The sequence below is a fragment of the Hyalella azteca genome, unplaced genomic scaffold, assembly GCF_000764305.2.
Source record: "Hyalella azteca isolate HAZT.00-mixed unplaced genomic scaffold, Hazt_2.0.2 contig12211, whole genome shotgun sequence".
NCBI classification, from domain to species: domain Eukaryota; kingdom Metazoa; phylum Arthropoda; class Malacostraca; order Amphipoda; family Hyalellidae; genus Hyalella; species Hyalella azteca.
The window spans coordinates 115,045-142,326 of record NW_025942174.1 but is presented as its reverse complement, the minus strand read 5'-3'; the positions used below and the strand labels follow the sequence as shown (position 1 = coordinate 142,326).

The following is a 27,282-nucleotide window of genomic DNA, read 5'->3' as shown; positions in this document are numbered from 1 at the left end:
ACGGGCTAATTACGTTAGACCAGTGATTCATAAACTTTCCTATTTTATAGGCTTTCCAAACTAGTGCTTTGCCTGCTTTCCTAACCTTTTATGGCAAACAAAGAAGAAAAATGTATTTATTTTATGCTCGTATAACGAGTTTATTTACATAGACAAAAGGAATTATACAGACAACATGGAAAAAAACGACAATTATCAGTCGGGCGTACAGTGAAATGCAACAGTGGTTGGAATGTGAAGCCCGTATCCTTTAACTACAACTGCAAATGCAACAAAGCAGCCCCTAGAGTCCTAGGCGTTCAATAATATTACTTAATATTGTGGTTTGCACAATAATATTGAGCCTCTATAGGCCATATTGACGAGTTGTGCAATATATTGCGTGATTTTCAGAATCTTGGAAATGTATTGCGCAAACGGGAAGATATGGGCCGTCTATAGGGGCTACATTGCGCATGCGCATTGCGCAATATTCGCTCAGTGCGTCACAGCCATCGATCGTTCTTGGTGGGTGCGACCATGGTTGAATTAATACATATTTCAACCATGGGTGCGACGATCTCGTGTCATCATGGCGGGCAACTTTTTTTGGACTTTATCGACCTTTATAGCGGCTTTAAGCTTTATGGGATGTTAAATGCTAAGATTATACTATAATTATTTGAAAGGAGGGAGCAGTCCTAGGGACTGATTAAAATGTTCATTCAGTTTATGCAATAATTTTTCGTGAGTAAACTTCTCCCTCTCAATAAACCAGGAAGATTTCTCCCTTAATGCGAGCTTTTTTTCTTTTATAATTTACGATTTGCAGCTACAACAATTATGACTCAACCCAATACAGTTACGCTCAACAGATTGACTCCTCTAAGTTCATGCAGGGGCTGTTGGCGCAATATGGTTGTACGTCTGAAGGCAAGATTGAGCAACCTCTCTCAATACGAATCCTATCCAAGATATGGAGCAATAATATTGAGCGTCTAAGAGCAGACATCAATTTTTTTAGCTAACTCTATAGCGAAATAATATTGAGCGTTTAGAGGGCTGTCGTCAATATATTGTGCAAACCACATTACGCATTAATATTGAGCGTCCAAAACCATATTGAGAGATCGCACACAATATTACGCAATCATACCCTGCATGCAGACGTACGTACAATCATATTGCGACAACTGCTCTGCCAGAATTTTAAGAAGACATTATGATGGGCCAAACTGAATCCTATTGTTTCTTCATTATGCAGCCGAAAGTCGATGAATATAAAAGAGAAAAGGCTGGCCAAAATGGAGAAATTGTCCAAACACTGGTTTATTGACGGAGAAGTTTATTCGCTGAAAATTACTTAATGAACGGATAAAATTTTTTAATCGGTATCTCGCGCTGCTCCCTTTTTTCGTAGAATTATTATAATCTTTGCATTTCACATGCCGTATAGCGAGGAGACCACTATAAAGCTCTATCAAGTCCAGAAGAAGGATCTTCCACCCGCCATGATATGGACAAGCAATCGACTACTATACTTGTAACGATCGCTATAGGGACGCACTGAGCGAATGTTGCCAGTTGCGTAAGTTGCAAGGTAGGGGCGCAAAAAGGTATTGTCACGATGTCACGGGCTGCATGGTTACCGACGGGTGGCTTAATCCGCGGCTGATTGGTGGTCATCCGGAAATATGCTTGGCGTTCCTTTCAAGGCTGATTGGCGCACAAATTTGGTGGTGCACGGCTGTGTACCCGTCATGTCATGTGCCGTCTTGAAGTCGCGTTCGAACGTGACATGAGTTCAGTCGTGTTCTTGATACGTGGTTTTAGAACAGAGGATAGCTGAGCCATCGGTGAAGGATTATAATACAAAGATACAGAGATTTTCATCCTTTTTCCAGATCAGGTTTGAACATAGAACCAAATGCCGCATACTATTATGATGGAGCATAAAGCTGCTTACTACTTACGGTTAGCTTCGCATTCTGATCGTGTTTTTTTCCAAATCGTTGCATCCACAACCATGCAGAATACTTACGAACAAACGAATCTTGAAACAAAAATGAGCAAGCAAGTGGATGTTTCGCGCCAGCAATCAAGTTTTTAATAGTTTTACTGCATGAATCTGGCTCATTTCAGTTATTAATAAAAGAAAAATTCTCATGAAGCGTTTTCACATGACTGGTTAATTAAAGATGATTTATTTTCTTGGATTTTTTAGCTCCTCATTGTGGATGGGATGCATTTTCAAGATTTTTTGCCCGTTTCATAGTTAATTTACATCTTCGCTTTTCTTTTATTTAAAACCTTAAAACTTATCTGAAAACCCAGAACTTGAGAAATTAATCTAAGCCATAAATTACTTCGCTTAGCGAAATAATTTATGGAGTAAGCCTTATTACTTATAAGCGAAGTAAGCATAATTACTTCGCTTCCATAAATTGCTTACCTCGTGCATTTCTTATATTTAATCGCTTTCTGCGGTTTTTTAACACTGGCTGCCTACTGCATCACTTAATTGTCTACTTTGACCTGCCTCCAATGCATAAGTGGAGCAAGTGTTTTCACAAGTCACCTATGTGAAAAACAAGCAACGAAATAAAATTTTAACTAAGGTACTAGTGTCCCTTATTCGGACCAAAAGCTATCTGCTCAACCGCAACAAGTGATCAAACCCGAAATGTTAGATAAATGCAATATGCAAGCATGTACGAAAATAAGCAAAAGGAATTAAGATGACCTGTTTCCGTGGCTTGATCATGTTTAGCGAAGGGGAAGAAGTGAAGAAGTCCCCAATGGTTTATGAGGTAACCACAAACCTCATGAATTACTCGCCCCGGGCATTCAAGAGCCCCATCAGCCTCTCTCCGTCCTCCCCGGACCGTGAGAGGCCATCGGTCGGCCAGAGCATGTAGGCGCCGGACGGCGGACGACCGCTGGCAATTCACCGGCCACCTGAAAGCCGCGCCTTGCCTCAAGAACAATATCCTTGAGGTCAGGGACGTGTCTCCCACAAATATGTCGTTGAAGTGATTACGAGACCAAGGCTTGGGACGATAGAACCAACACGCAAGCTCAGATTTTACAGCGATCTGCTAGTCTCAGGGAATTCAGACTTCGCACTGCGATACCCTAGACTATTAATTAAGTAAGCGTTGGACGCTCTGACATTTCTCCGGCCGGTTTCGCGGCGAGTTTACGAATTTACTGAGGTCAAAATATCACCCTAACTACTGAACAGATTTTGATATAATTTCATAATGTATTCATGTCATCTATCCGGTGATGTTTAAGCAAGTACGAATTTTTTTGCATTTGTGTAATTAAATGGCTATAGCAACTCATTAAAAATAAAAAATAAACTATCAACCTGGAATCAACCTCTTATTAAATTGTCTACACATTGTCGTTTGTTTGATTACACTGTTTGGAATAGAAACCTACATCAGAGCTTAATAACGTGAATATGTAATCGAATTCATAGAAATTTTCCGAACTCAACATCAACAAACGACTCATCAATATCAATTCAAATTTGACGTTTCATTAAAATTTGTCAATCCGAGTTTCTTTGAGGCTCACAGGAATTAGAAGATGGACCTCGTGACCTTGAGTCACGTCCAATAGACGTTGGAATACCAGCCGAAGAAAATCGCCCCAACTCAGGCACGTAGCCCAACGGCAAGAGCCCGCACTGGAATAGTCGCTAACATTCCACATGCCACTTTATGGCACGAGAGAAGCGTGCTGATCAACAATATCAAGCTACAATAATGAGTCGAAGTCGCATCACGAAAACGCTTCAAATTCCTATGTAGCTGGGCACTGAGCAGCTATGGTAAGGAATGGTTAATCATTATCATAACTAAAGTCAACTCACTCGGTATTAGGACCTCTTACCTGACCTATCTTTAACTTTCGAACCTAGAGCATTGAAAAATATTTATTTACCAAAAATTCGAGAACAAATTGATGGTTCCATATAGGATGACCTTTCAATAAAAACACCAGCTAAGGATATAGTTTATAAACTTGGCAATCAAATAGAAAGGAAAATTTCGCCTTAAAATCGGGCAATCAAACTAAATGCCCTCAAAAATAATGCAAGACTAGATTTATAAGAGATATACTAAATACTAATTAGTCCGTTTATACCGACAAACTGAGTAAATTCATATCATAACACCTAAATAGGTTTAGTCTAATGGAACTTGTAATCATAAACAATGAACGGCAAATATAAATAATTGTATCTTACAAAAAACACTTTTATCTTAGTGTAAACGCAAAATGGATCAGAATAGCCGACAGTCACAAAAGACGCCGAGTATTCCTCTAACAAAAACTAGAAGAATAACTTCCTTACATAGGATATAACGGAATGAATATTTTTTTTATGGCGCTGGCACTCACTTTCAAGACAATAGAATTCTTTGCGAAGAACATGGCCTCCTAGAACTTACAATTTAATCTACTTCCTCAATAGTTGATCCACCAGCACCAAATGCTGCTCCTGGCATACCACCTGCACCTCAGTAGAGCTTACTAATCAAGGGAGAACATATCTTCGCAATTTCATTCTGTTTGAACTCAAACTCTTCCTTCTCTGCGAGCTGATTAGCATATATCCACTGGATGGCTTCGCTGCAAGCATCTAAAGCCTTTTTGCGCTCCTCTTCTGACACCTTGTCTTTGAGTTTATCATCTTCGAGAGTAGATTTCATGTTGAAGCAGTATGACTCAAGACTGTTCTTTGCAGCAACCTTCTCTTTTTGCTTATCATCCTCTGCCTTGTATTTTTCGGCATCCAGCACCATCTTCTCGATTTCCTCCTTGCTGAGACGACCTTTGTCGTTGGTGATGGTTATGTTATTCTCCTTGCCGGTAGAATTGTCGACAGCAGACACATCCAAGATGCCATTAGCATCGATATTAAACGTGACCTGGACCTGAGGCACGCCTCGAGGAGCAGGAGGGATGCCAAACAGTTCAAATTCACCGAGAAGGTTGTTGTCCTTTGTCATGGCGCGCTCGCCCTCATAAACCTGGATGAGCACACCAGGCTGGTTGTCCCAATAAGTGCTGAAATTTTGGGAGTGTTTAGTGGGGATGGCAGTGTTCCGCTTAATGAGTGCTGTCATAACTCCACCAGCTGTCTCAATGCCCGTGGATAGTGGGGCGACATCGAGGAGGAGTAGATCTTGAACGGCTTCAGATTTGTCACCTGTTAGAATGGCAGCCTGAACTGCAGCACCATAGGCAACAGCTTCGTCAGGGTTGATCGATTTGTTCAATTTCTTGCCGTTGAAGAAGTCTTGCAGCAGTTTTTGAATTTTGGGAATACGAGTTGAACCCCCAACCAATACAATGTCGTGGATATGTCCTTTATCCATTTTAGCATCTCGAAGCGACTTCTCCACAGGGACCAGCGTTCCCCTGAAAAGATCTGAACACATTTCTTCGAATCGGGCGCGGCTAATTGAAGTGTAGAAGTCGATGCCCTCATAAAGTGAATCAATCTCAATGCTAGCTTGTGCAGATGATGATAGAGTTATCTTGGCTCGTTCACACGCAGTCATCAGTCGTCGCAAACTTCGCTTATTATCTCTGATATCCTTCTTATATTTTCTCTTGAATTCTTCAACGAAGTGAATGACAAGAAGAATGTCAAAATCTTCTCCACCAAGGTGAGTATTTCCAGCAGTGGCCTTCACTTCAAAAATACCGTCGTCGATGGACAGGATGGAAACGTCGAAGGTTCCACCGCCCAAATCGAAGATGAGGATGTTGCGCTCACCGGCGCCGGTTCCCTTCTTGTCGAGACCGTAGGCGATGGCTGCAGCTGTTGGCTCGTTGATAATCCTGAGGACGTTGAGGCCAGCAATGGCGCCAGCATCCTTGGTCGCTTGGCGTTGAGAGTCGTTGAAGTAAGCAGGCACGGTAATGACTGCGTCTTTTACAGCCCCTCCCAGGTAGGCTTCGGCGATTTCTTTCATCTTGGTCAACACCATAGAAGAAATTTCTTCGGGAGAAAATGTTTTCATCTCTCCTTTGAATTCGACCTGAAATTTTGGTTTGCTGCTGTCATTGACCACTTTGAAGGGCCAGAACAGCATGTCACCGGCAACTATTGGGTCTTCAAACCTACGCCCTATAAGTCGTTTAGCATCAAAAATCGTGTTGTCAGGATTGAAGGCGACTTGATTCTTGGCAGCATCACCAATCAGACGCTCGGAGTCTGTGAAGGCGACGTAGGAAGGAGTTGTGCGGTTGCCTTGATCGTTGGTGATGATCTCGACATTGCCATGCTGGAACACACCCACGCACGAGTAGGTCGTGCCCAGATCAATGCCCACTGATGCTCCTTTCACCATCTTGGATTCTGTAAAATAATGACCATTGACCACAAGTTTAATCTAATAATTCTAATTTTAGTTCCACAGTATAAGCATTTCAAAACAGTTCAATTCAAAGAATAGAACAAAATAAGATCGTAAACGCGTTACTGACTGATTTCGCTCATGAAATATTCTAAATATTTCGTTCAAATTATGCTAACATCTGTCTAGCACGACTTTAGGAGCTTCGCATTTCGTAAAGGGTAACTTACCACTCCTTCAAGTCATTACTGGGTCATGAGGCTAATGAGAGAGATAATTATTAAATTACAAATTTTGCACCATTTAGTGTTTCAAGGTTTATCTACAACTTCAATAAGTATCTCACAAGCAAGTTAACTACTTTAAAGAATATCAAGTTCTAAAATTGTTCAAGAATTGAAACGCCGTGAGGTCGGCAAGGACAGATTTGAGTCATTTTCCATTTTAACAATGAGATTCAATGATGCGGCGTCACGATTTTGAAATGCATTGCACACACACTCGCTTCCCGTTAACCAATTAAACATAGCTTTATTAGCAAAGTCCTGAATAGTACAATACATTCTACAATTTTATACTACTTTAGTCAACCTTAGAAATAAATCTTTAATACGTACATTCAAAACGACCATCAAACTGCAATAGGCTAATTACGACACTTCCTGCAGTTTCTCCGCAAATCTTCATTAAATCCTCAAATAAATCGAGATTATTAGAACTGCAAGCAATTTAAGTTAAGTTCTTCAGCAAAGTTCTTCAGACTTCTAGTGAGCATGAACCCTGGTTCACCTAATAACAGTTCAACGCTTAAACTAACAGTTGTGCAGTATAGGACAGAAGTTGGATCAATATCGTTATCATTATTCAGTACTATACATTGAAATCATACGACAAATGAATAACTTACCTCTCAAAATCAAATGTGAACGAATTATTTTTCGCACAGAACTGAAATTTATTTACAACAACGTATCAACACAGCACGATATGAATCAAGAAACTTCAAGCCGGCTTAGCTTGACGCGCACATCGTCGCTGCTTGCTAGAATCTCATGACGTCCAACCGCCAACGTACGAGTCGGCTTATACTTTTACTGTCTGTTGGTAAGTTTCAAGCCTTTCTGGCGCGCAATACAGATCACAAACTTCCCAGAGCAGTTTCTTCCAGAATTTCTCGATTCAAAACGATTTTAAGCTAAATAAATATACCTTATATGAATTAAATTTTAATTAGTATCAAAGTATAACTACAATTAACTGCGTGTGAATTGTGCAATTTATGCTATGAATTTTTTTTTCAGTTCGGTCGTAGATGAGGAGTCATTACAATTTGTTGCATGCTGCTTTAGCGATTTGCTTGCATCCAGATAGCGCCAGACAAGACTTCCCATGAATGAATGCAAATGTGAAATGTGCAGGGATCTATGAAACCAGGCAGTGACTGTGCCACAAAAAATGTACCATTTAACGTAATTTTCTACTTAATTCTATCCCCTATATTGCATAAAATATGGAACTCGATGTTTAGAAATTTGTCTACATTCGTGGGTCTACACTTCCCAGAAGCTCCAGAACGCATGACCGTTAAACCCGGGGCGGGTGCCGGAGGACTGCTTCGGCCAACTTACACTTTATTCAAATTCCTTTCCGTGGCTAAGAACGGTGGAGGGAATAGAAGTCTAGTTCTCAAAGCCACACCGCCGTATGTCCACAGCTGCCGCTTGAGCATGCCCAAGTGCTCAAGTGGTCATACTGCATCTCGCCAAACCTATTCCCGCCTAAACTCTTCTGGCCTCACCTACACACGTTGTAACATTTCTCCACCCAAAACGAACCTGAGTGGACCTAACCTAACCTCATTAATTGGCTGCAGGACGTTAGAGAGGAGGGGTCAATGAGAAGGTAGAGTCAGTCATTGGCAACAAGAAGGTTGTGATGCAGGGCAGCGCGAATAGATTTAGCCAGAAGACGTTAGGCCAGTGGTTCCCAAAGTGGGCGATATCGCCCCCTAGGGGCGATGGAAAGATTTTGAGGGGCAATAAAGAAGAAGAGGGCGTTTGGGGGGCGATAGGGGGGCGGCAGTCCGAAGTCGAAGTCAGAAGTTCGAACGTTTGTTTGACGATTTGTACACAACACGTGCAGCACATGACTCACAGCGATGGTTTTTTCACCCAGATCTGTTTTTAGCGCATTTACTCATTTATGGAAAAAATGCACTATTGTGCTCGCTTTGGGGGGCGATAGGGGGGCGGCAGTCCGAAGTCGAAGTCAGAAGTTCGAACGTTTGTTTGACGATTTGTACACAACACGTGCAGCACATGACTCCCAGCGATGGTTTTTTCACCCAGATCTGTTTTTAGCGCATTTACTCATTTATGGAAAAAATGCACTATTGTGCTCGCCAAGTCCATCCGTCTGTCTGTCCGCCTGTTTGTCAGTCCGTGACTTCACGTTTTCGTCGACGAGAAAATGCGCGCACTGTCACTCACTGCAGTGAGTACTGTGCTATATTTTTTAACCTCTCCTGGTCACATACTTTCAAAAAAAGTTGAGAGATCGTAAGTTCATCAGCCAATCATTGACGGCCTTTCAAGCCACTCTTTTAAAAACAGTTAAGAGATCGTAAGTTCATCAGCCAATCATTGACGGCCTTTCAAGCAAAATCCACCAATCATAGGCAAGAAAGTAGAGCGTAAGTACTTACGTTCACTTAGCTAATTTTGAAAGTATGGCCCCAGATTCGGACGAAATTTTGAATTTACAGTCCTAACTACCGAACGGTGATGTTTAGCTCGTAAAAATTTTTTCGATTGTGCCTTCGTTCGCGAGTTTCATTCGTGATTTAAACAGCAATACGTGCTTAAATTCGCAGTAATCAAGAAATTTCTTGCAAACTACTGATCAGGTTTGAACGAAATTTAGTATTTTAATACCTAGCCTCAGCATCGGTGATGTTTAGCTCGTTACAATTTTTTCGTTTCGCCTTCGTTTGTGAGTTATACGGCTATACATAAACGGCTCTTTGTTAAACCAGCCGGTAGAAAAGCCAATCGTTTCTCCTATATCTGTATAACCTGCGAACGAAAGCAAATAAGGACGTTTGAAATCAAGAATGACGGTAAAATGAAAAAAATCTCGCAAACGACGGTAAAATAAATAATTACAAAAACACCATTTGGTAGTTAGGAATGTATATTCAAAATTTCGTTCAAATCTGTTCGGTAGTTTGGAAGAAATTCTTTGATCACAGCGAATTTCGCCCTGTATCGCAATATAACTCACGAACGAAAGTGATATTTAAAAAATTTTCGCAAGCTAAACGTAACCGTTAAGTTCTGATGAATACATGTTCCAAGTTTTATTGAGCTGCGTTTATTAGTTTGGGTGATATTCCTTGATAACTGAATTTGGGATTGGTCGTGAGACCGGCCACTAGTCCGGCCGTAAATTTGCCCGAGACGTCCTAAGTTTCTTGTGCTGAAACAGTTACAACAGCTGAAAAACATAGTGGTTCACCAAATGGGGTTCTATTTGTGAAATACACATTTGTGTTTAACCTGTATCTTTAAAAATTGCAGCGTACTAAATTTCAAGAAAGAGGCGTATGTTGTTATATGTCTGTGGGGGGCGCTAGAAATTCACTAGGGAGCCAAAGGGGGCGCCAGCCGGAAAAAGTTTGAAAACCATTGCGTTAGGCCATGTAAATGAGGCCACATGCAGAAGTGCCTGCTTATGAGGGAGCAAGCTGAAGTTTTGGCTGAAGACCTACGGCACTATTATCGATAAGCAGTGTTTTATTGGTACAGATTATGATTTTCCAGCGTAGACTGCGGCTTTTTATCTCTGAGGCTGCGTAAAATAATTGCATGCTGCGACTGAGCGTTGGCTTCATGACTTATTTAACAGTTAAATTTGTTGTTCACGGCTGCGCTCCCTTATACCCGATGCCCTCCTACTATTAGCCATCTTTTGGCTCATTATATTTTAAATTGACCAATGGCCATTACTTAAAAATCAGACTGCTTACGATTAGGAAGTGAATGATTCATCTAGAAGTCGGGGAAATAAAATACTATTGAAGAGTGAGGAAGCATTTTTTAGAACATACGAAAGAAGGACGCATTAAGAAAGTACTTTTCCTGGAAATTTTATACCTTAGCATCAGCAAACTAATTCGATCTAAATGCAATATCACTTTTTATGCTATTATTTTAATCGCGATTAGGTTGTAATAACAGTAAAAGCAATTTATTTTAACTGAATCTATATTACACTATTCGCTGTGCACAAAATCATCATAATGCCACATCCCAAATCTCAGACTTTTTCTAGTCATGCAATCGCATCATTATACATTAAAGGACGTTTAAATTACAATCATGATAGCGATGAAAATAATGAGGTATTTTTTTACAAAAATCGATACGTCATTTTCTGTAATTGCGGTGCAAGAGTTTTGAGTCCTAGATCTGTGGGTGGCAAAGAATTCAGTCTGAACCATATCCATTCTAACCATAAAAGTATCCACATGTACATCCACCGAGGACGGGGTGACGAGGGGGAAAAAATTTCCGTCCTGCTGACACGGCTGCACTCCCAAGAGCACCAACAGGGCCACTTCAACTGGGGCACTCTCACCCCGCGGTCACTTCCACCCCACACTACCCCGGCCCTTAAAAAACCATTTTTGGTCCCCCTTAGGCGTCCGTTCCCGTCCCAATTGAAAGGGGGGCGCAGAAATATTTTTTTTAGTCTTCTGTTCCCTATCCGTTCTGCCTAATAAGGGAACCCTCCACTCTCCGGATCTACAACCAAGGAACTTCGCCAGAAATAAATTTTATTGAGGAAAGAAAGTTAATGGTGAAGTGAAAACAAGAATCGAGTGCACATAAAGTTCAAACGGTGGAATAGTAAATAGTGTGAAAAGTACTGCCATCGAAAAGGGCACGATTTCTGGCAATAATAAGCCTCACAAGGGAGAAGTGAATGTAAATTGAGTCGTTCAAATTTGATAATTAAATGAAGAGTTTGAGTTTAATGAACGGAGCGTTAGGGCAACATGGGGCAGCGCCCCCCCCCTTTTTTAAACTAAATTTTTTATGAAGTTATAATTGATACGAGCCATTACGAGGTGGTTCTTTGTTTTGTTTAAAGGTACAACTAATGAGGAATGTATGATGTGAATTAGACGTCTATACAGTTATTCAATTTTTAATGAAACACTATTTTGTAAAAAGTGTCAAAATGGGCCCATTGCCCCACCCCTGGGGCAATGGGCCCATGAGCTTGGGGCAAGGCGCCCACCCTTGGCCCCTTTACCACAATTGCATATTTTTCGTTTAAAAATGATAAAAAAATCACTCTACAGTTATAAATAAGAAAAATGTAATAAAATAAATAAGAAAAATGTAATAAAAAATATGACATTCATTCATTTATTAACAACTCAAAAAATCATATCCTTAACTTGAAAAAAATATACTCTTGTTTTAAAAAATCTATCACTGACGTGAAAAAAATATTTCATTGACATAAAAATATATATCCATGACTTGAAAAATACATCCTTGCGATAAAAAATTCGTCCTTGACATGAAAAAATATATCCTGACTAGAAAAAATATATTTAGTTGATCAGAAAAAAACTTCGTTCCAGTTTCGTCCATAATCCAGATATTATGTGCAGAGAATTCGTACTTAATCGTGATTTCGGCCAACACCATAAAACTCATCAACTTTTGGCTCATTGGTGTTGACTGAAATCAACTTTTGGCACGGCAAGAGTCAATAACTCGATAAGGGGTCATAAATACGCATAACTAGAAACTAAACCTGCTGCCTTGAGGCGGCAAATCGAAAAATCATGCAATATGAAGTGTGATTGGTAATTCAAAATTAGCGAGAAACCCGCTATGGGCCCATGACCCGCAGTGGGCTCGCTGCCCCATGTTACCCTATATTATTTTTTTTTATTTGGTGTATTACTATATTCTATATATGACGAGCGGCCTTCGTAAAATCACAGCCAGGACTGCGTGTGAGGGCGATCGCCTAGATTGAATTCAACATTTTCAACACATATATATATAAATATATATTTTTTTAAAATAAGGTTTTGATGTTGAGAAATTTCTGTGGTAGGATGTTTAGTGTGAATTTTTACTTGGGATTAATTTGTTGTGATCATATGAGTGCTAGCTAAGGTATATTCTCGCGGTCGGAATTTGTTTTCTTCATTTTTTTGTGTGTGCATTTGTTTCCTTTTTGTATTTTTGTGTATTTTTTGTGTCCGTGGCAAGTCAATCAGGAGTATGAAGATTAAAACGGCAAAATTCTTAAATAGGCTATGTTCGTTTTCTCGTTCTTGTGTTATCCCTTGCATGTGTTCTGTTTCTAGGTGTTACTGTGGAGAAAAGTTAAAATTTTTTTAATGATAGGGAGTGTAGGGAGAGGTGCGACACTGGTATGGTTCCGATTACTTAGGACTAAGTGATGCGTTCTTGTATTGGGTATTTTTATTATTATCATTATTTTTTACGATGTCCTATTGAGTGTATCTCATAGAAATCCGAATACTAGGTAAGATAGAAAAAAAAACAGATGACACCAGGTTATCATCTATTTTTTTTAGGCACGTCGAGAGGATGTGATAGGATAGGAGTTCACGAGTAATTTCGAAGAATAAAGATATAGGGCAGAAACTGTAGGTCGTTTAGGGTAAAAACCGAGCGACGCGCGTTGCGGTTTTCGAAGTACGAGCATGTAAGCAGCAAGGCGCACTGCGAGAGCGAGTCGAGCCTTGAGCGAGGTATTGGACAGATGTCTACCGAGTTAGCCGGTCAATATAGGTGCCCGGCGTATTTTGGAGGTGCACAGTGGTGAGAAGTGCACAGTGTTTAAAGACAACCACATCAATTTGGGACAGTGTTTGAGGACATCCACGAGCCACGACGATTGAGACGACAACCAGAATTAACGGCCCGAAGGCTACGAGTTACCTGCTGACATGATTGTTTTTTTTCCTGAAGCCAGTGTCTACGGAGAATAAATACCTACGAAAAAGAAATCGTGATAGACCTACGAAATTCCCCGAGGCCAAGCCAATATAGTTACCACGAGAGGCTGCGACCGGACCGCCGCCGAGCATACTTGCATCCCAACGATATCCAGCACCAGAGTACGACGCATTCAAGGGAACGCGGACTGAAGAATTCATAGAAGCCACGCGCAAGGAGCTCCGAGGAGACTTCCCTAGTGAATCTCGCCTAGAGGACATCGTCAAGAGCAGAGATTTCCCAAGCCTCGAACCGAAGCTTCGCAGTCAGATTTCCCGCGGATTGCACTCCTCGACAACTCCCGGCGATGTACTCGTTTCAGAATTTGAGCCAGGTAGTGCTTTATTTGTGCTAGAGATGTGGGTCTAATTATTAGGGTGGATCTGTGTCCTCATCATTGTCACCGTGTCACAGCTCTGTATTATGATAGTTTACTTTTCTAATATAGGAAGTGTTGAGATATTCATGAGTTGTCATTTTCCCTTCTTTTTAATTCGTACTGCCATCTATGAAACGTAACAAAAATTAACGTAACATAAGCCCTAAAGGGATGAGGTTATTCTTTCTGATTGATCACCACGAGATGTACGTTGTCCAAAATTAAAATAAATTGGAAAGAAAATCATCTAGATTTTTAATAAAATAGGACCATCAAGGGCACTTTAGTATAATCAAAAAACCTATGAACCGGGAACAAACCTGATTAAATTCTACGCCGTGTCGTTTGTTTGACTTCACCGTTTTGAAAAGAAACCTATGTTGTGAATATGTAATCGAATTCTTAGCAATTTCCAGAACTTAACATCACCAAGACTCAATAGTTCAAAATCGACTTTTTATCGAAATTTATCAGTCTGAGTTTCTTTGAGGCTCCCAGGCATTGAAGATGGACCTCGTGACCTTGCGTCACGTCCAATAGACGTTGGAATACCGGCCGAAGAAAATCGCCCCAACTCAAGACACTTGTGGACAACTCAGACACGTAGACCAACGGCAAGAGCTCGCACTTGTGCAGTCGCTAACATTCTACATGCCACTTTATTGCACGAGAGAAGCGTGCTGATCAACAATATCAAGCTACAATAATGAGTCGGAGTCGAATCTCGAAAACGCTTTAAATTATTCTGTAGCCGGGCACTTAGCAGCTATGGTAAGGAATGGTCAATTATTATCATAGCTAGAGTCAACTCACTCGATATTAGGAGCTCTTACGTAAACTATCTTCAACTCTCGAACCCATAGAGCATTAAAAAAATACTCATTTACCTAGTATTTTAGAGCAAGTTGGTGGTTGCAAATAGGATGACATGTCATAAAAACACCAGCTAAAGTTACAATTTATTAACTTGGCAATCACATAAGAAGGAAAATTCCGCCTTATAATTAGGTAATCAAACTGAATGCCCTCAAAAATAATCCAATACCAGATTTATATGAGTAAATTCATAACATTTCGCCTAAATAGGTCTAGTCTAATGGAACTTGTAATCATAAACGATGAACGGCAAATAGAAATACTTCTATCTTACTAATCAACATGCTGAAACGCAAAATTAATCGGAATAGACGACAGTCAAAACAGACGCCGAGAATTCCTCAAACAAGAACTAGAACACTAACTTCCTTGTGTCAGATATAACGGAATGTTTTTTTTTTCACGGCGCTGGCACCCACTTTTAAGACAAAAATTCTTCAATAAGAGCATGGACCTGCTTAAATCTTCAATTTAATCTACTTCCTCAATAGTTGGTCCACCAGCACCAGATGCCGCTCCTGGCATACCACCTGGCATACCACCCGGCATGCCACCGGGCACTCCACCTGCACCTCCGTAGAGCTTAGTTATCACAGGAGAACATATCTTCTCAAGTTCCTTCTGTTTGAACTCAAACTCTTCCTTCTCTGCGAGCTGATTAGCATCAAGCCACTTGATGGCTTCACTGCAAGCATCTAGAGCCTTTTTGCGCTCCTCTTCTGGCACCTTGTCTTTGAGTTTATCATCTTCCAGGGTTGATTTCATGTTGAAGCAGTATGACTCAAGACCGTTCTTGGCAGCAACCTTTTCTTTTTGTTTATCATCCTCTGCCTTATATTTTTCAGCATCCTGCACCATCTTCTCTATTTCCTCCTTGCTGAGGCGACCTTTGTCGTTGGTGATCGTAATCTTGTTCTCTTTGCCGGTGGACTTGTCGACAGCAGAAACGTTCAAGATGCCATTGGCGTCGATATCAAAGGTGACCTCGATCTGAGGCACGCCCCGAGGGGCAGGAGGGATGCCAGAGAGTTCAAATTCACCGAGAAGGTTGTTGTCTTTTGTCATGGCGCGCTCGCCCTCGTAAACCTGGATGAGCACACCCGGTTGGTTGTCCGAATAAGTGCTGAAAATTTGGGAGTGTTTGGTGGGGATTGTAGTGTTTCTCTTTATGAGAGCAGTCATAACTCCACCAGCGGTCTCAATGCCCATGGATAAGGGAGCTACATCAAGGAGGAGTAGATCTTGAACGGCTTCAGATTTGTCGCCAGTTAGAATGGCAGCCTGAACTGCAGCACCATAGGCAACAGCTTCGTCAGGGTTGATTGATTTGTTCAATTCCTTGCCGTTGAAGAAGTCTTGCAGCAGTTTTTGAATTTTAGGAATGCGAGTTGAACCTCCAACCAATACAATCTCGTGGATATGTCCTTTATCCATTTTCGCATCTCGAAGGGACTTCTCCACAGGATCCAGGGTTCCTCTGAAGAGGTCAGAGCACATTTCTTCAAATCGGGCGCGAGTGATGGATGTGTAGAAGTCGATGCCCTCGTAAAGCGAATCAATCTCAATGCTAGCTTGTGCAGATGAGGATAGGGTCCTCTTGGCTCGTTCACACGCAGTTCTCAGTCGTCGCAAAGTTCGCTTATTATCTTTGATATCTTTCTTATATTTCCTCTTAAATTCTTCAACGAAGTGATTGACAAGACGATTGTCAAAATCTTCTCCTCCGAGATGAGTATCTCCAGCAGTGGCCTTCACTTCAAAAATGCCGTCGTCGATGGACAGGATAGAAACGTCGAAGGTTCCACCGCCCAAATCGAAGATGAGGATGTTGCGCTCACCGGCGCCAGTTCCCTTCTTGTCGAGGCCGTAGGCGATGGCTGCAGCTGTTGGCTCGTTGATAATCCTGAGGACGTTGAGGCCAGCAATGGCGCCAGCATCCTTGGTTGCTTGGCGTTGAGAGTCGTTGAAGTAAGCAGGTACGGTAATTACTGCGTCTTTTACAGCCCCTCCCAGGTAGGCTTCTGCGATTTCTTTCATCTTGGTTAACACCATTGAAGAAATTTCTTCGGGAGAAAATGTTTTCATCTCTCCTTTGAATTCGACCTGCAATTTTGGTTTGCCGCTGTCATTGACCACTTTGAAGGGCCAGTGCTTCATGTCACCGGCAACGGTTGGGTCATCAAACCTTCTCCCAATCAGTCGTTTGGCGTCAAAAATCGTGTTGACAGGATTGAGGGCCACTTGGTTCTTGGCAGCATCACCAATCAGACGCTCGGTGTCTGTGAAGGCGACGTACGAAGGAGTTGTCCTGTTGCCTTGGTCATTGGCGATGATCTCGACCTTGCCATGCTGGAACACACCCACGCACGAGTAGGTCGTGCCCAGATCAATACCCACTGATGCTCCTTTCACCATCTTCGATTCTGTAAAACAATGGCAATAGATCAGAATTTTAATTTAATTTTTCTTCCACAGTAAGTAATGCAAATTCAAAGCACAGAACAATATGATTGTAAACGAGTTACTGACTGATTTCATACCCGAAATTTTCGTTCATATTATGCTAACGTCTGTCTAGGACGACTTTAGTAATTTTGCACTTCGTACGGGCCCTTCGAGATATCTTATCACTTTTCAAGTCATTACTGTGTCATGAGATTATTGAGAGACAAGTATTATAATATTTTTGATTCATGGTTATTGGTTAACGAGCTCACAAATTTTGCACTAATCATCTTTCAAGTTATATCAACAACTTCAAAAAATACCTCACAAGCAAATTTACTACCTTAATAAACTTCAAGTACAAAATTGTTCAAGAACGGAGACGCCGTGAGACGGTGAGGACAGATTTCCGGGATTTACCATTTTACAAAAGATCAATGATGCGGAGTCACGATTTTAAAATGCATGGCACACAGCACACTTTACGTTAAACAATTCAATATAGCTTTAGTACCACATTCCTGAATAGTACACTACATTCTACAATTTTACAATACATTAGTCAAACTTAGATATAAATCTTTAATCCGTACATACAAAAACACCACATCAAACCGCAATAGGCTTAGCTATTACGATACTTCCTACACTTTTTCCGCAAATCTTCATTTAATCCTCAAATAATTCAAGATTATTAGCAGTAAAATTAGGTTCTTCAGCACAGTTCTTCAGACACTGTTCTTTCAGCTGAGCATGAACGATGGTTTAACTAATAATAGTTCAACGCTTAAATGCAGTAGGACAGAAGTTGGATCAATATCGTCATCACTTAGGTATCAGTACAGTACATTGAAATCATACGACAAATGAATAACTTACCTCTCAAAATCAAATATGGACGAAATATTTATTCGCACTGAACTGCAATTAATTCACGATAACGTATCAACACAGCACGATATTAATCACGTAACTTTAAGCCGGCTTAGCTTGATGCGTACACTGTCGTAGCTTGCTAGAATCTCATGACGTCCAACGTACGAGTCGGCTTATATAACAGTCCCTGCTGGTAAGTTTCTAGCGTTTTCTGGCGCGCAATGCCGATCACGAACTTCCCAGAGCAGTCACTTGCAGAAATTTCTCGATTCAAAACGATTTTAAACTAAATCTATATTCCTGAAAGTAATTAAATTTTAGTTAGTTAGTATTAAAAGGGAGCAACAATTAACTACGTGTGAATTGCGCAATTTATTCGAGGAAATTTTATTTTTAGTTTGGCCGTAGAAGAGGAGTCTTTGCAAGCTGCTTGAGCGCTATGCTTGCTTCCAGATAGTGCCAGACACGACTTCCCATGAATGAATGCAAATGTGATGGGATCTATGAAATCAGGCACAGTGATTGTGCCACAAACAATGAGTTATTTAAAGTATTTTTACTCAATTCTTTCCTCTGCATTGCATATAATGTGGAACTCCATGATAGAAATTTGTCTTCATTCGTTAGTCTCACAGTTTCCAGAAACTCCAGACGCATGACCGTTATACCCGATACCTCTCCTAGAATCAGTCAACTTTTGGCTCATTAATATAATTGGTAATTACTTGAAAATCAAACTACTTACGATTTAGAAGCAAAGGATTCATCTAGAAGTCAAGGAATGAAAAAACTGTTAAGGATTCAAGAAGCGTTTTTTAGAATATACGAAAGAAGAACTCATTAAGAAAGTACTTTTCCTGGAAATTTTATACCTTAGCAATGCGGCAGCCAAAAAAATTTATTTTAAATTTTTAATTTTGTTTTAAATTCATTTTAACTAAATCTATATTACAATATTCACTCTTCATAAAGCCATAATAGTGTCACATACCAAATCCCAGACTTTTTCTAGTCATGCAATCGCATCATTTATTTTATACATTATGGAAGTTTAGATTAAAATCATAATAGCGATGAAAATAATATCATTTTTTGACAAATCTCTACGTCGTCCTAGATTTATTCTTTCACAGAAATATTGTATCCAAGACAGGCAATCCATTCGTGTGTGCTTTTGTTGTAAGTAACGAACTCTTACAAATAATATATCATTTGTAGCTTTCACTGATAGTAATTAATTCGTCTCATTAGAGTGCGTAAAAACTTTTGCTTCTCATGTCTTTTCATGTCGTGAAATCGTTAGACGTTATTTAGACAACTTTACTGTTTTTCGTGTACGTTGCAATTAGGTATAGTCTCATGTTTAGAATTATTGTTATGAGTATTAAAGATTGTGTTCATGTTCGTTACGACGAAGTCAGTGAAGCTAGAATCCTTTTCCATCCCTTTAATTTGGCAATACTTCTATGTCATCAGATTCAAGATGTTAGTTTTTTTTATTACAACACTTCTCTTTAACTTCACTTCTTGTTGTTTGTTTGTTTGTCTGTTACAAATCTTGTAATCGAAATTTAACACACTTCTACTTATCCTATCGATCTGAAATTTTGCACACTTGTGTAAAGTTGGAGACAATGCATGAATAAAATGTCAAAATAAATGATTTTAAAAATTATATTTTTTTAATATTAAAAAATTTAAAAAATAATTTTGTCAGCTACAAATCTTATACCTAACTGATATTTGACACACTCTTACCTGTCTAATTGATCTGAAATTTTGCACACTTGCGTGAAGTCAGAGGCAATGCATGCATCAATTAATAGAATAAATAATTTAAAAAAAATTATATATTAAAAAAAGTATATATTAAAAAATTGAAAAATTAATTTTTTTAATATTCGAAAATTAAATGAGAAATTCATTGTACATCTGTAAGATTGGAGACACTGGATTCTTTGGAAGTGTTGTCTTTAAAAAGTAATTTTTAAACGTATATTATTTCATATACACAACGCATCTTAATTAAAATGAATGTAACGCATGACCTTGTTCATGCGCGGAAAGTTGTATATAACGTGTTACAGAAACTGATAGAATGACGTGACTTCAAAATGATCGGCATGCAATTTCTAAATCGGCTAATAAACAGTATAATCTGAGAAATCTGAAATTGAAAGTAAAATGAAGCACGCATTTGCAATTCGAAAAAAAAAAACATTGAGTCATTTCAATCTATTTGTTAAATTACGTTTACAAACCGAGGTATCAAATAATGAAGGCTGCAATCAGTCAGCCAGAACAAATTCCATTAATATTTCATAAAATTAAAGTAAAAAATCAGTGAGAGTTCAGATGATAGATGAATAGAAAATTTAGATTTGGCTCATTGATAATATCAAAGTTTGTAGTGCTGATGAAGCGAAGATCCGTTAATTATATCGAGGTGAAGGTATAAACCCTTGAGCTCAAATTCACAATGTAGCAGGCAATAGGCGCTGAAAAATAAATCAGTATTTAGACATATGAAATATTTTAGCCACATCATGTTTTTCACAAATAAAATGGCATGGTCAAAACTAAAAAGACGAAGGACTGTCAGTTCGTCCCACCGACGAGAGGTTTTTCGAATCATCTGTAACTAACGACGTTTTTCTGGAATCCGATTCTCTAGAAACTCCTAGAAAATTGCCTTTTGCAGCGGTGACTGAAATGCGAAGCACATGTAGAAGTTTCATGTGTTGGTGAATTAAGTGATTAACAAGGATACAAAGTAAACTTTGAGTAAAAAAGAGTAAAAGTCACTGCTTTTAAATAACGAATCTGTAAGATTTTTCAACCTGCATGAAACCAATCAAAAACACAGTGCGATAATTTACTGGTGTGTATAGGCTATTTTCTGAAAAGTTTGACATTGAAAGGAATTATCTCAGTAGAGCGCTGAAGAGCCTTAGTCATGAATTGTCCGATTAAAATAAGTAAATTTAATTAGTGATCATGAATTGCACAGTTGAGTATCGTTTTGAAACAGATAAACTTGTTCATTTGTCGCGACAACATTTCTTCTCGCTTCAAATCACCGACATGTGGAACAGCCTCCCCGATTACATTGTTGGCGCTCCGAGTATGAACGCGTTCACGAACAGACTAGATAAAGTTATGGAAAAATATATGTTCAGACTTGAAATGCCTAGCACCATATTGAACCCGGTGGAAGTCTAGTAGCTATTTCAAACTATCGTCAGTCATGAAAGTTCCGGTCAAAGGACATGCATTTGGATCTTTTGTGAACAAGTCACGAAAAGCACTGAATCGGCGACAGACCACATCAGGCCTACTCTTCAGCGCCGACATCGCTATGTTATGTTACGTAGTGGTGGGTTGATACCATCATATTGAATGATGATTGCTTCATTTAATATTACTAACGGGAAAAGGATAGCTCGCACCAGTACTTTATTAGGCTCACTGGGGGGCTTCAGCCCCTTAAAATATTCGTAATCACCATTAAACAATGATCTCATAATTTATACAAATTATTTAAAATTTTTTAAATATGCAGACAAATTGAATATAATGTGGGCTTAACATGAGTTTTTATAAAAAAAATTGTACAACCACCCAGTATTAACTTAACTAACACGTTGAGTGCTGCGCGACCCACCAGGGTTGCCTATATAGGTGGCCTAAAAACGGTCAAGTCCTCTGACAAAAAGGACTAGAATTCAATATTTACGAGTAAATTTGTAGGTTCCGGTGCAAAAATCAAATTTTCCTTTTTTTCCTGCTTTTTGAAATTTAACAAGGAAGTACGACATCATAAATTTTTGCCGGACAACGTAATTGAAAAAAAAAAATTACGGAATTGTCCAGAAAAAAAAAATACCCTGCAACCAACCGATGAGTTGTGTCGCACTCAACGTGTCATCATGAATCTAATGGGACCTGTATTGCCATGAATATATGCAATTTTCCAGCGATTGTTGTAGGATGGTGTTTTGGCTTCAAACACGTTATTGCGACACTCGAAGCCTGATAGTTAATGAAGTTTCCGAAATGATGTGTTATAAATTTTACTTATTACACTAAATGTTGTTAGTGACATTTTTAATAAAAATTGCCGAATTTAGAGTTGATGTAGAATATATTCTTTAGGCATTAAATTATAGAAGCTACCATAGAAATAATGATACTTGAACATTACGTCAGATGTCACCTCAATTAGGTGCTGCATTATTTTACTTTGTTTTGATACTTAGGTGAAGCAGAACTCCAGAGGCGGGCTTTGAAACTATCTGTAGAACGCGACGTTAGTTGCGTACGTTCTGACCCAAGTATATTAGTACAGCGGGGTATCATGCGCTGCGTGGACATTTCTATCACACTGAAGTGTGTTAGGGACCATCTACCTGTGCTCCTGCAGCTAGGTTTGCAGTTGAGCTTTTGGCCTCCGGCCGTTCTCTGTCATTTATTGGCAGAGGTGGGCAGTAGCGCGCTACATGTAGCGGGCGCTACTAGCGGCCGCTACATTTTCAGTAGCGGTAGCGGTAGCGGCTCTACATTTAAGGCAATGTAGCGGTAGCGGTAGCGCCCGCTACATATTTAAGTAGCGATGCGAGGTTTTGCCGCTACAGCGCTACCGCTACATTTAGAGATAGAGCCTTTAGATTTTACTTAACGGGACCGGCTACCCTCCAACAAAACTTTTTTGTTTACAGACGGATCGTTTTGAAACTTGGTACACATATGTAAAACAGAAATCTGAGACCTTTTTGTTCATGTAAATTTAAAAAAATAAATTGTCTTACGCAAAAATTATAGCACGCACAGACATGCGGTAAACTGCGTTATAGACGCACCTTTTCAGCAGCTCCAAAATGAGTCAAGAAAACGGTAAAGCCAAAATTTCCGATTTTTAGGGTAGCCGGTCCCCTTAATAGTATTAAATATTATTTAAAAACCAGCATGAACACATATACATAATATAAATTACAGAATAAAAATGTACGAAAGATTTCGGTGTAATGTTGTCAACCTCAGCCTGTTACTAGTGTCAACATGTTAGTTGTTACTTGTTGTTACCAGTTACCACTCACAGGTTTTTTTCATCTCTCAGTTTGCTTACAGTTATTTTTACACATTTTTTTATGTTTCACCTTCCCTACATGGATTTCTACTTCAATCTACCAATCTCAAAAATAATCCACATATATATACAAAAAAAACTGATTTTTATATGTATATGTGGATAATTTCTTAGATTGGTAGATTAAAGTTCATATCCATGTAGGGAAGGTAAACATAAAAATAACTGTAACTTCTATTTACTGTATCTAACCCTGGGGTAACCCATACTAGTTCGGTTAGGATAATTGCAATAAAGTTGCATTGATATGTTTTAAAAATGTTTTATTATCATTAAATGTTAATGAGTAAATCCCATTAGCAGAACAATAAATTTTTAGAGATTTCCAATAATTTTGGCCATTGTAGCGGCTAATGTAGCGCGCTACATTTTACTGTAGCGGTAGCGGTAGCGCCCGTTACAATCTAGTGGGTGTAGCGGTAGCGGTAGCGCCCGCTACATTTAGAGCATGTAGCGGTAGCGGTAGCGCCGCTACATTTCCAAGTAGCGCTGCCCAGCTCTGTTTATTGGTAACTGCAATTGTCTACGTAGACGACGAAAAGCGTGAAATAAAAAACCAATCTACAAATATTTACATGAATTTTCAATATTAGTTTCCTAACTATTTAGGTTAATATCACTCGGTTGGGCTTGAAATATCGTATAAAATATTATTTTTCCGCCTTCCTTCCAGAAGCAACAGATAGTCTCCTCACCCATCGCGTTTCAACGTCGCTTATCTAATTTATCTATGATTTTAAAGCTTAAATGAATATTCCCAGAACTAATCTGATATTATTCTTGACACGGCTCAAGTTGGATGTAAGGAATGTTTCACTCTATTTGTTGAAAATTCGAAGAATCTTTGTTATCGTGATGAAATTCATCATTGACAATAATTTTATTTACCCCAGCAGAAATTTCTCAAAAATACGAATGATTTTGGAAATTCGAAATAATAAACAATTTCCACTTCAAGAACATGGTGATTCGTGCTCTTTTGAAATCCGGTTCCCGAAATAGTTGCAAATTATTCAAGGAATTCAAGCAGCCGAAGAAGGGCAGGGCTAATAAAACAGGAGATAACAATATTAATTTATTAACTTAGCATTAGCATAAGAAATTAGAACTAAACCTTACAACTAAAGTTAAGAACAAGGTAAAGAAAATAAATGCCCGCACAGATTCTCACGACTAGTATAGTAATGTACATCACTTCAAGAGGCACACTTAAGAAATAAATCTCGTGCGTCCCACATGCTCATTACACATGGTAATTAGCTCATATAAAACAGAGACACACGCTTTTACTCAGAACAAAACAAAATTTCTACAATCAATAAAGGCACAACGAATGACAGAAAAGTCACTTATTAATCAACCTCTTCTATCGTTGGACCACCGGCACCAGATGCCGCTCCTGGCATACCACCTGGCATGCCACCGGGCATTCCACCTGCACCTCCGTAGAGCTTGGTAATTACAGGAGAACAAATCTTCTCGACCTCTTTCTGTTTGAACTCAAACTCTTCCTTATCTGCGAGCTGATTTGCATCCAGCCACTTGATGGCTTCACTGCAAGCATCTAGAGCCTTTTTGCGATCCTCTTCTGGCACCTTGTCTTTGAGTTTATCATCTTCGAGAGTAGATTTCATGTTGAAGCAGTATGACTCAAGACTGTTCTTGGCGGCAATCTTCTCCTTTTGCTTATCATCCTCTGCCTTGTACTTTTCGGCATCCTGTACCATCTTCTCGATGTCCTCCTTGCTGAGGCGACCTTTGTCGTTGGTGATGGTAATCTTGTTTGCCTTGCCGGTGGACTTGTCGACAGCAGACACGTTCAAGATGCCATTGGCGTCGATATCAAACGTGACCTCAATCTGAGGCACGCCCCGAGGAGCAGGAGGGATGCCTGTGAGCTCGAACTTGCCGAGGAGGTTGTTGTCTTTTGTCATGGCGCGCTCGCCTTCGTAAACCTGGATGAGCACACCGGGCTGGTTGTCGGAGTAGGTGGTGAAGATCTGCGAGTGTTTAGTGGGAATGGTAGTGTTCCGCTTGATGAGGGCAGTCATAACTCCACCAGCTGTCTCAATGCCCATGGATAGTGGGGCGACATCGAGGAGGAGAAGGTCTTGAACGGCTTCAGATTTGTCACCGGTTAGAATGGCAGCCTGAACTGCAGCACCATAGGCAACAGCTTCGTCAGGGTTGATTGATTTGTTCAACTCCTTGCCGTTGAAGAAGTCTTGTAGTAGTTTTTGAATTTTAGGAATACGAGTTGAACCTCCAACCAATACAATCTCGTGGATATGTCCTTTATCCATTTTGGCATCTCGAAGCGACTTCTCCACAGGATCCAGGGTTCCTCTGAAGAGGTCAGAGCACATTTCTTCAAATCGGGCGCGAGTGATGGATGTGTAGAAGTCGATGCCCTCGTAAAGCGAATCAATCTCAATGCTAGCTTGTGCAGATGAGGATAGGGTCCTCTTGGCTCGTTCACACGCAGTTCTCAGTCGTCGCAAAGTTCGCTTATTATCTTTGATATCTTTCTTATATTTCCTCTTAAATTCTTCAACGAAGTGATTGACGAGGCGATTGTCAAAATCTTCCCCTCCAAGGTGAGTATCTCCAGCAGTGGCCTTCACTTCAAAAATACCGTCGTCGATCGACAGGATGGAAACGTCGAAAGTTCCACCGCCCAAATCGAAGATGAGGATGTTGCGCTCACCGGCGCCGGTTCCCTTCTTGTCGAGACCGTAGGCGATGGCTGCAGCTGTTGGCTCGTTGATAATCCTGAGGACGTTGAGGCCAGCAATGGCGCCAGCATCCTTGGTTGCTTGGCGTTGAGAGTCGTTGAAGTAAGCAGGTACAGTAATTACTGCGTCTTTTACAGCCCCTCCCAGGTAGGCTTCGGCGATTTCTTTCATCTTGGTCAACACCATTGAAGAAATTTCTTCGGGAGAAAATGTTTTCATCTCTCCCTTGAATTCGACCTGCAATTTTGGTTTGCCGCTGTCATTGACCACTTTGAAGGGCCAGTGCTTCATGTCACCGGCAACGGTTGGGTCATCAAACCTTCTCCCAATCAGTCGTTTGGCGTCAAAAATCGTGTTGACAGGATTGAGGGCGACTTGGTTCTTGGCAGCATCACCAATCAGACGCTCGGTGTCGGTGAAGGCGACGTACGAAGGAGTTGTCCTGTTGCCCTGGTCGTTGGCGATGATCTCGACCTTGCCATGCTGGAACACACCCACGCACGAGTAGGTCGTGCCCAAATCAATTCCAACTGCTGATGTTTTTACCATTTTGGATTCTGCAGAACGAAAATACAGAAACAGTTTATACTCTATGGTTCACTCGTAACAATTATTTCCAAGAACATTTCACCGAAGTGTACCTGAATTCTGAATGCAGTCAAAACTTTAAAATAGAATTTCGAAATTTAAAAGGTATTGAAATATGTTTTAACATCAATATCAACGCACGCTTAAAGACTAGTTAAATTATCTCTCCAGCAGCCAATAATCGACAAAACGAAATTCTACTTTTAATGAGCGGACAGTTATCGCAGTGGACATTTAACGATATTTTCCATCGGAAAATACCTTCAAATTACTTTTAGGAGTAACGGTTTTCAAGTACGCAATACAAGACATCGAAGTTACAAATATATGCACTGGAAAAGTTTACTATTTAATACCTAAATTTTAATCAGGAGTCACAATGTTTTTTATTGTAGACCACAAACGAGGAAACTTCCGACTAAAATAATTGTCCCAGAATTAAATTATGTTAAAAATCGTGCTAACGCGTTCTGGCAGTTGACCAACTCTCTCCGTACGTCATCGTTGTATAATTAGATCTGGCTAAGGGAAAGTTAGGCTAGAAATAACACGAAATTAATTGGAAGGTCACAAATAGCTTACCTCAAGTCTTGAGTGTAATTATTGTATCCACTATACAGTAAGTAATTGAAGGAAGCTGAATTTAAAGTCACCAATAAACTTTTCGCTTTGCAACTTGAGGAAAAATCGCTGAACTTGACTGGCGTTCACTAAGGTCGCTCACAAGATTCTGGCTTGATGCGCGATCGGCGCCACTTATATAGCAGTCTCAGCTAACAAACTTCTGGCGTTTTCTAGTGCGCTACACTGAAGAGGAACT

The 27,282-nt window shown here is 40.0% G+C and overlaps 3 protein-coding genes across 3 annotated transcripts in view; all 3 read right to left on the bottom strand.

The window, feature by feature from the left end:
• Positions 1–27,194, bottom strand: part of LOC108672204 (heat shock cognate 71 kDa protein) — a 37,316-nt gene extending 10,122 nt beyond the window's left edge. Inside the window, exons 1-2 of the mRNA XM_018159837.2 lie at positions 27,045–27,194; positions 24,548–26,431 (exon numbers count right to left, since the gene is read on the bottom strand). Of these exons, the coding sequence (XP_018015326.1) occupies positions 24,548–26,423 (1,876 nt within the window). The 5' untranslated portion in view covers positions 26,424–26,431; positions 27,045–27,194. The remainder of the gene's footprint in view (positions 1–24,547; positions 26,432–27,044) is intronic.
• LOC108672207 (heat shock 70 kDa protein-like) lies at positions 3,995–7,466 on the bottom strand. Its single transcript, XM_018159840.2, has 2 exons — positions 7,270–7,466; positions 3,995–6,364 (listed from the first exon to the last, which is right to left on the bottom strand). Exon 2 carries the CDS (start codon positions 6,354–6,356, stop codon positions 4,515–4,517), a length of 1,842 nt encoding a protein of 613 aa, XP_018015329.1. The 5' UTR covers positions 6,357–6,364; positions 7,270–7,466; the 3' UTR covers positions 3,995–4,514.
• On the bottom strand, positions 14,744–18,129 carry LOC108672205 (heat shock cognate 71 kDa protein-like). Its single transcript, XM_018159838.2, has 2 exons — positions 17,997–18,129; positions 14,744–17,095 (listed from the first exon to the last, which is right to left on the bottom strand). Exon 2 carries the CDS (start codon positions 17,085–17,087, stop codon positions 15,144–15,146), a length of 1,944 nt encoding a protein of 647 aa, XP_018015327.1. The 5' UTR covers positions 17,088–17,095; positions 17,997–18,129; the 3' UTR covers positions 14,744–15,143.
• Positions 27,195–27,282: the final 88 nt, after the last annotated feature.

Bases quoted from the DNA above. Each gene is read 5' to 3' on its own strand.
- LOC108672207 (XM_018159840.2), bottom strand. From the start codon at position 6,356: ATGGTGAAAGGAGCATCAGTGGGCATTGATCTGGGCACGACCTACTCG.
- LOC108672205 (XM_018159838.2), bottom strand. From the start codon at position 17,087: ATGGTGAAAGGAGCATCAGTGGGTATTGATCTGGGCACGACCTACTCG.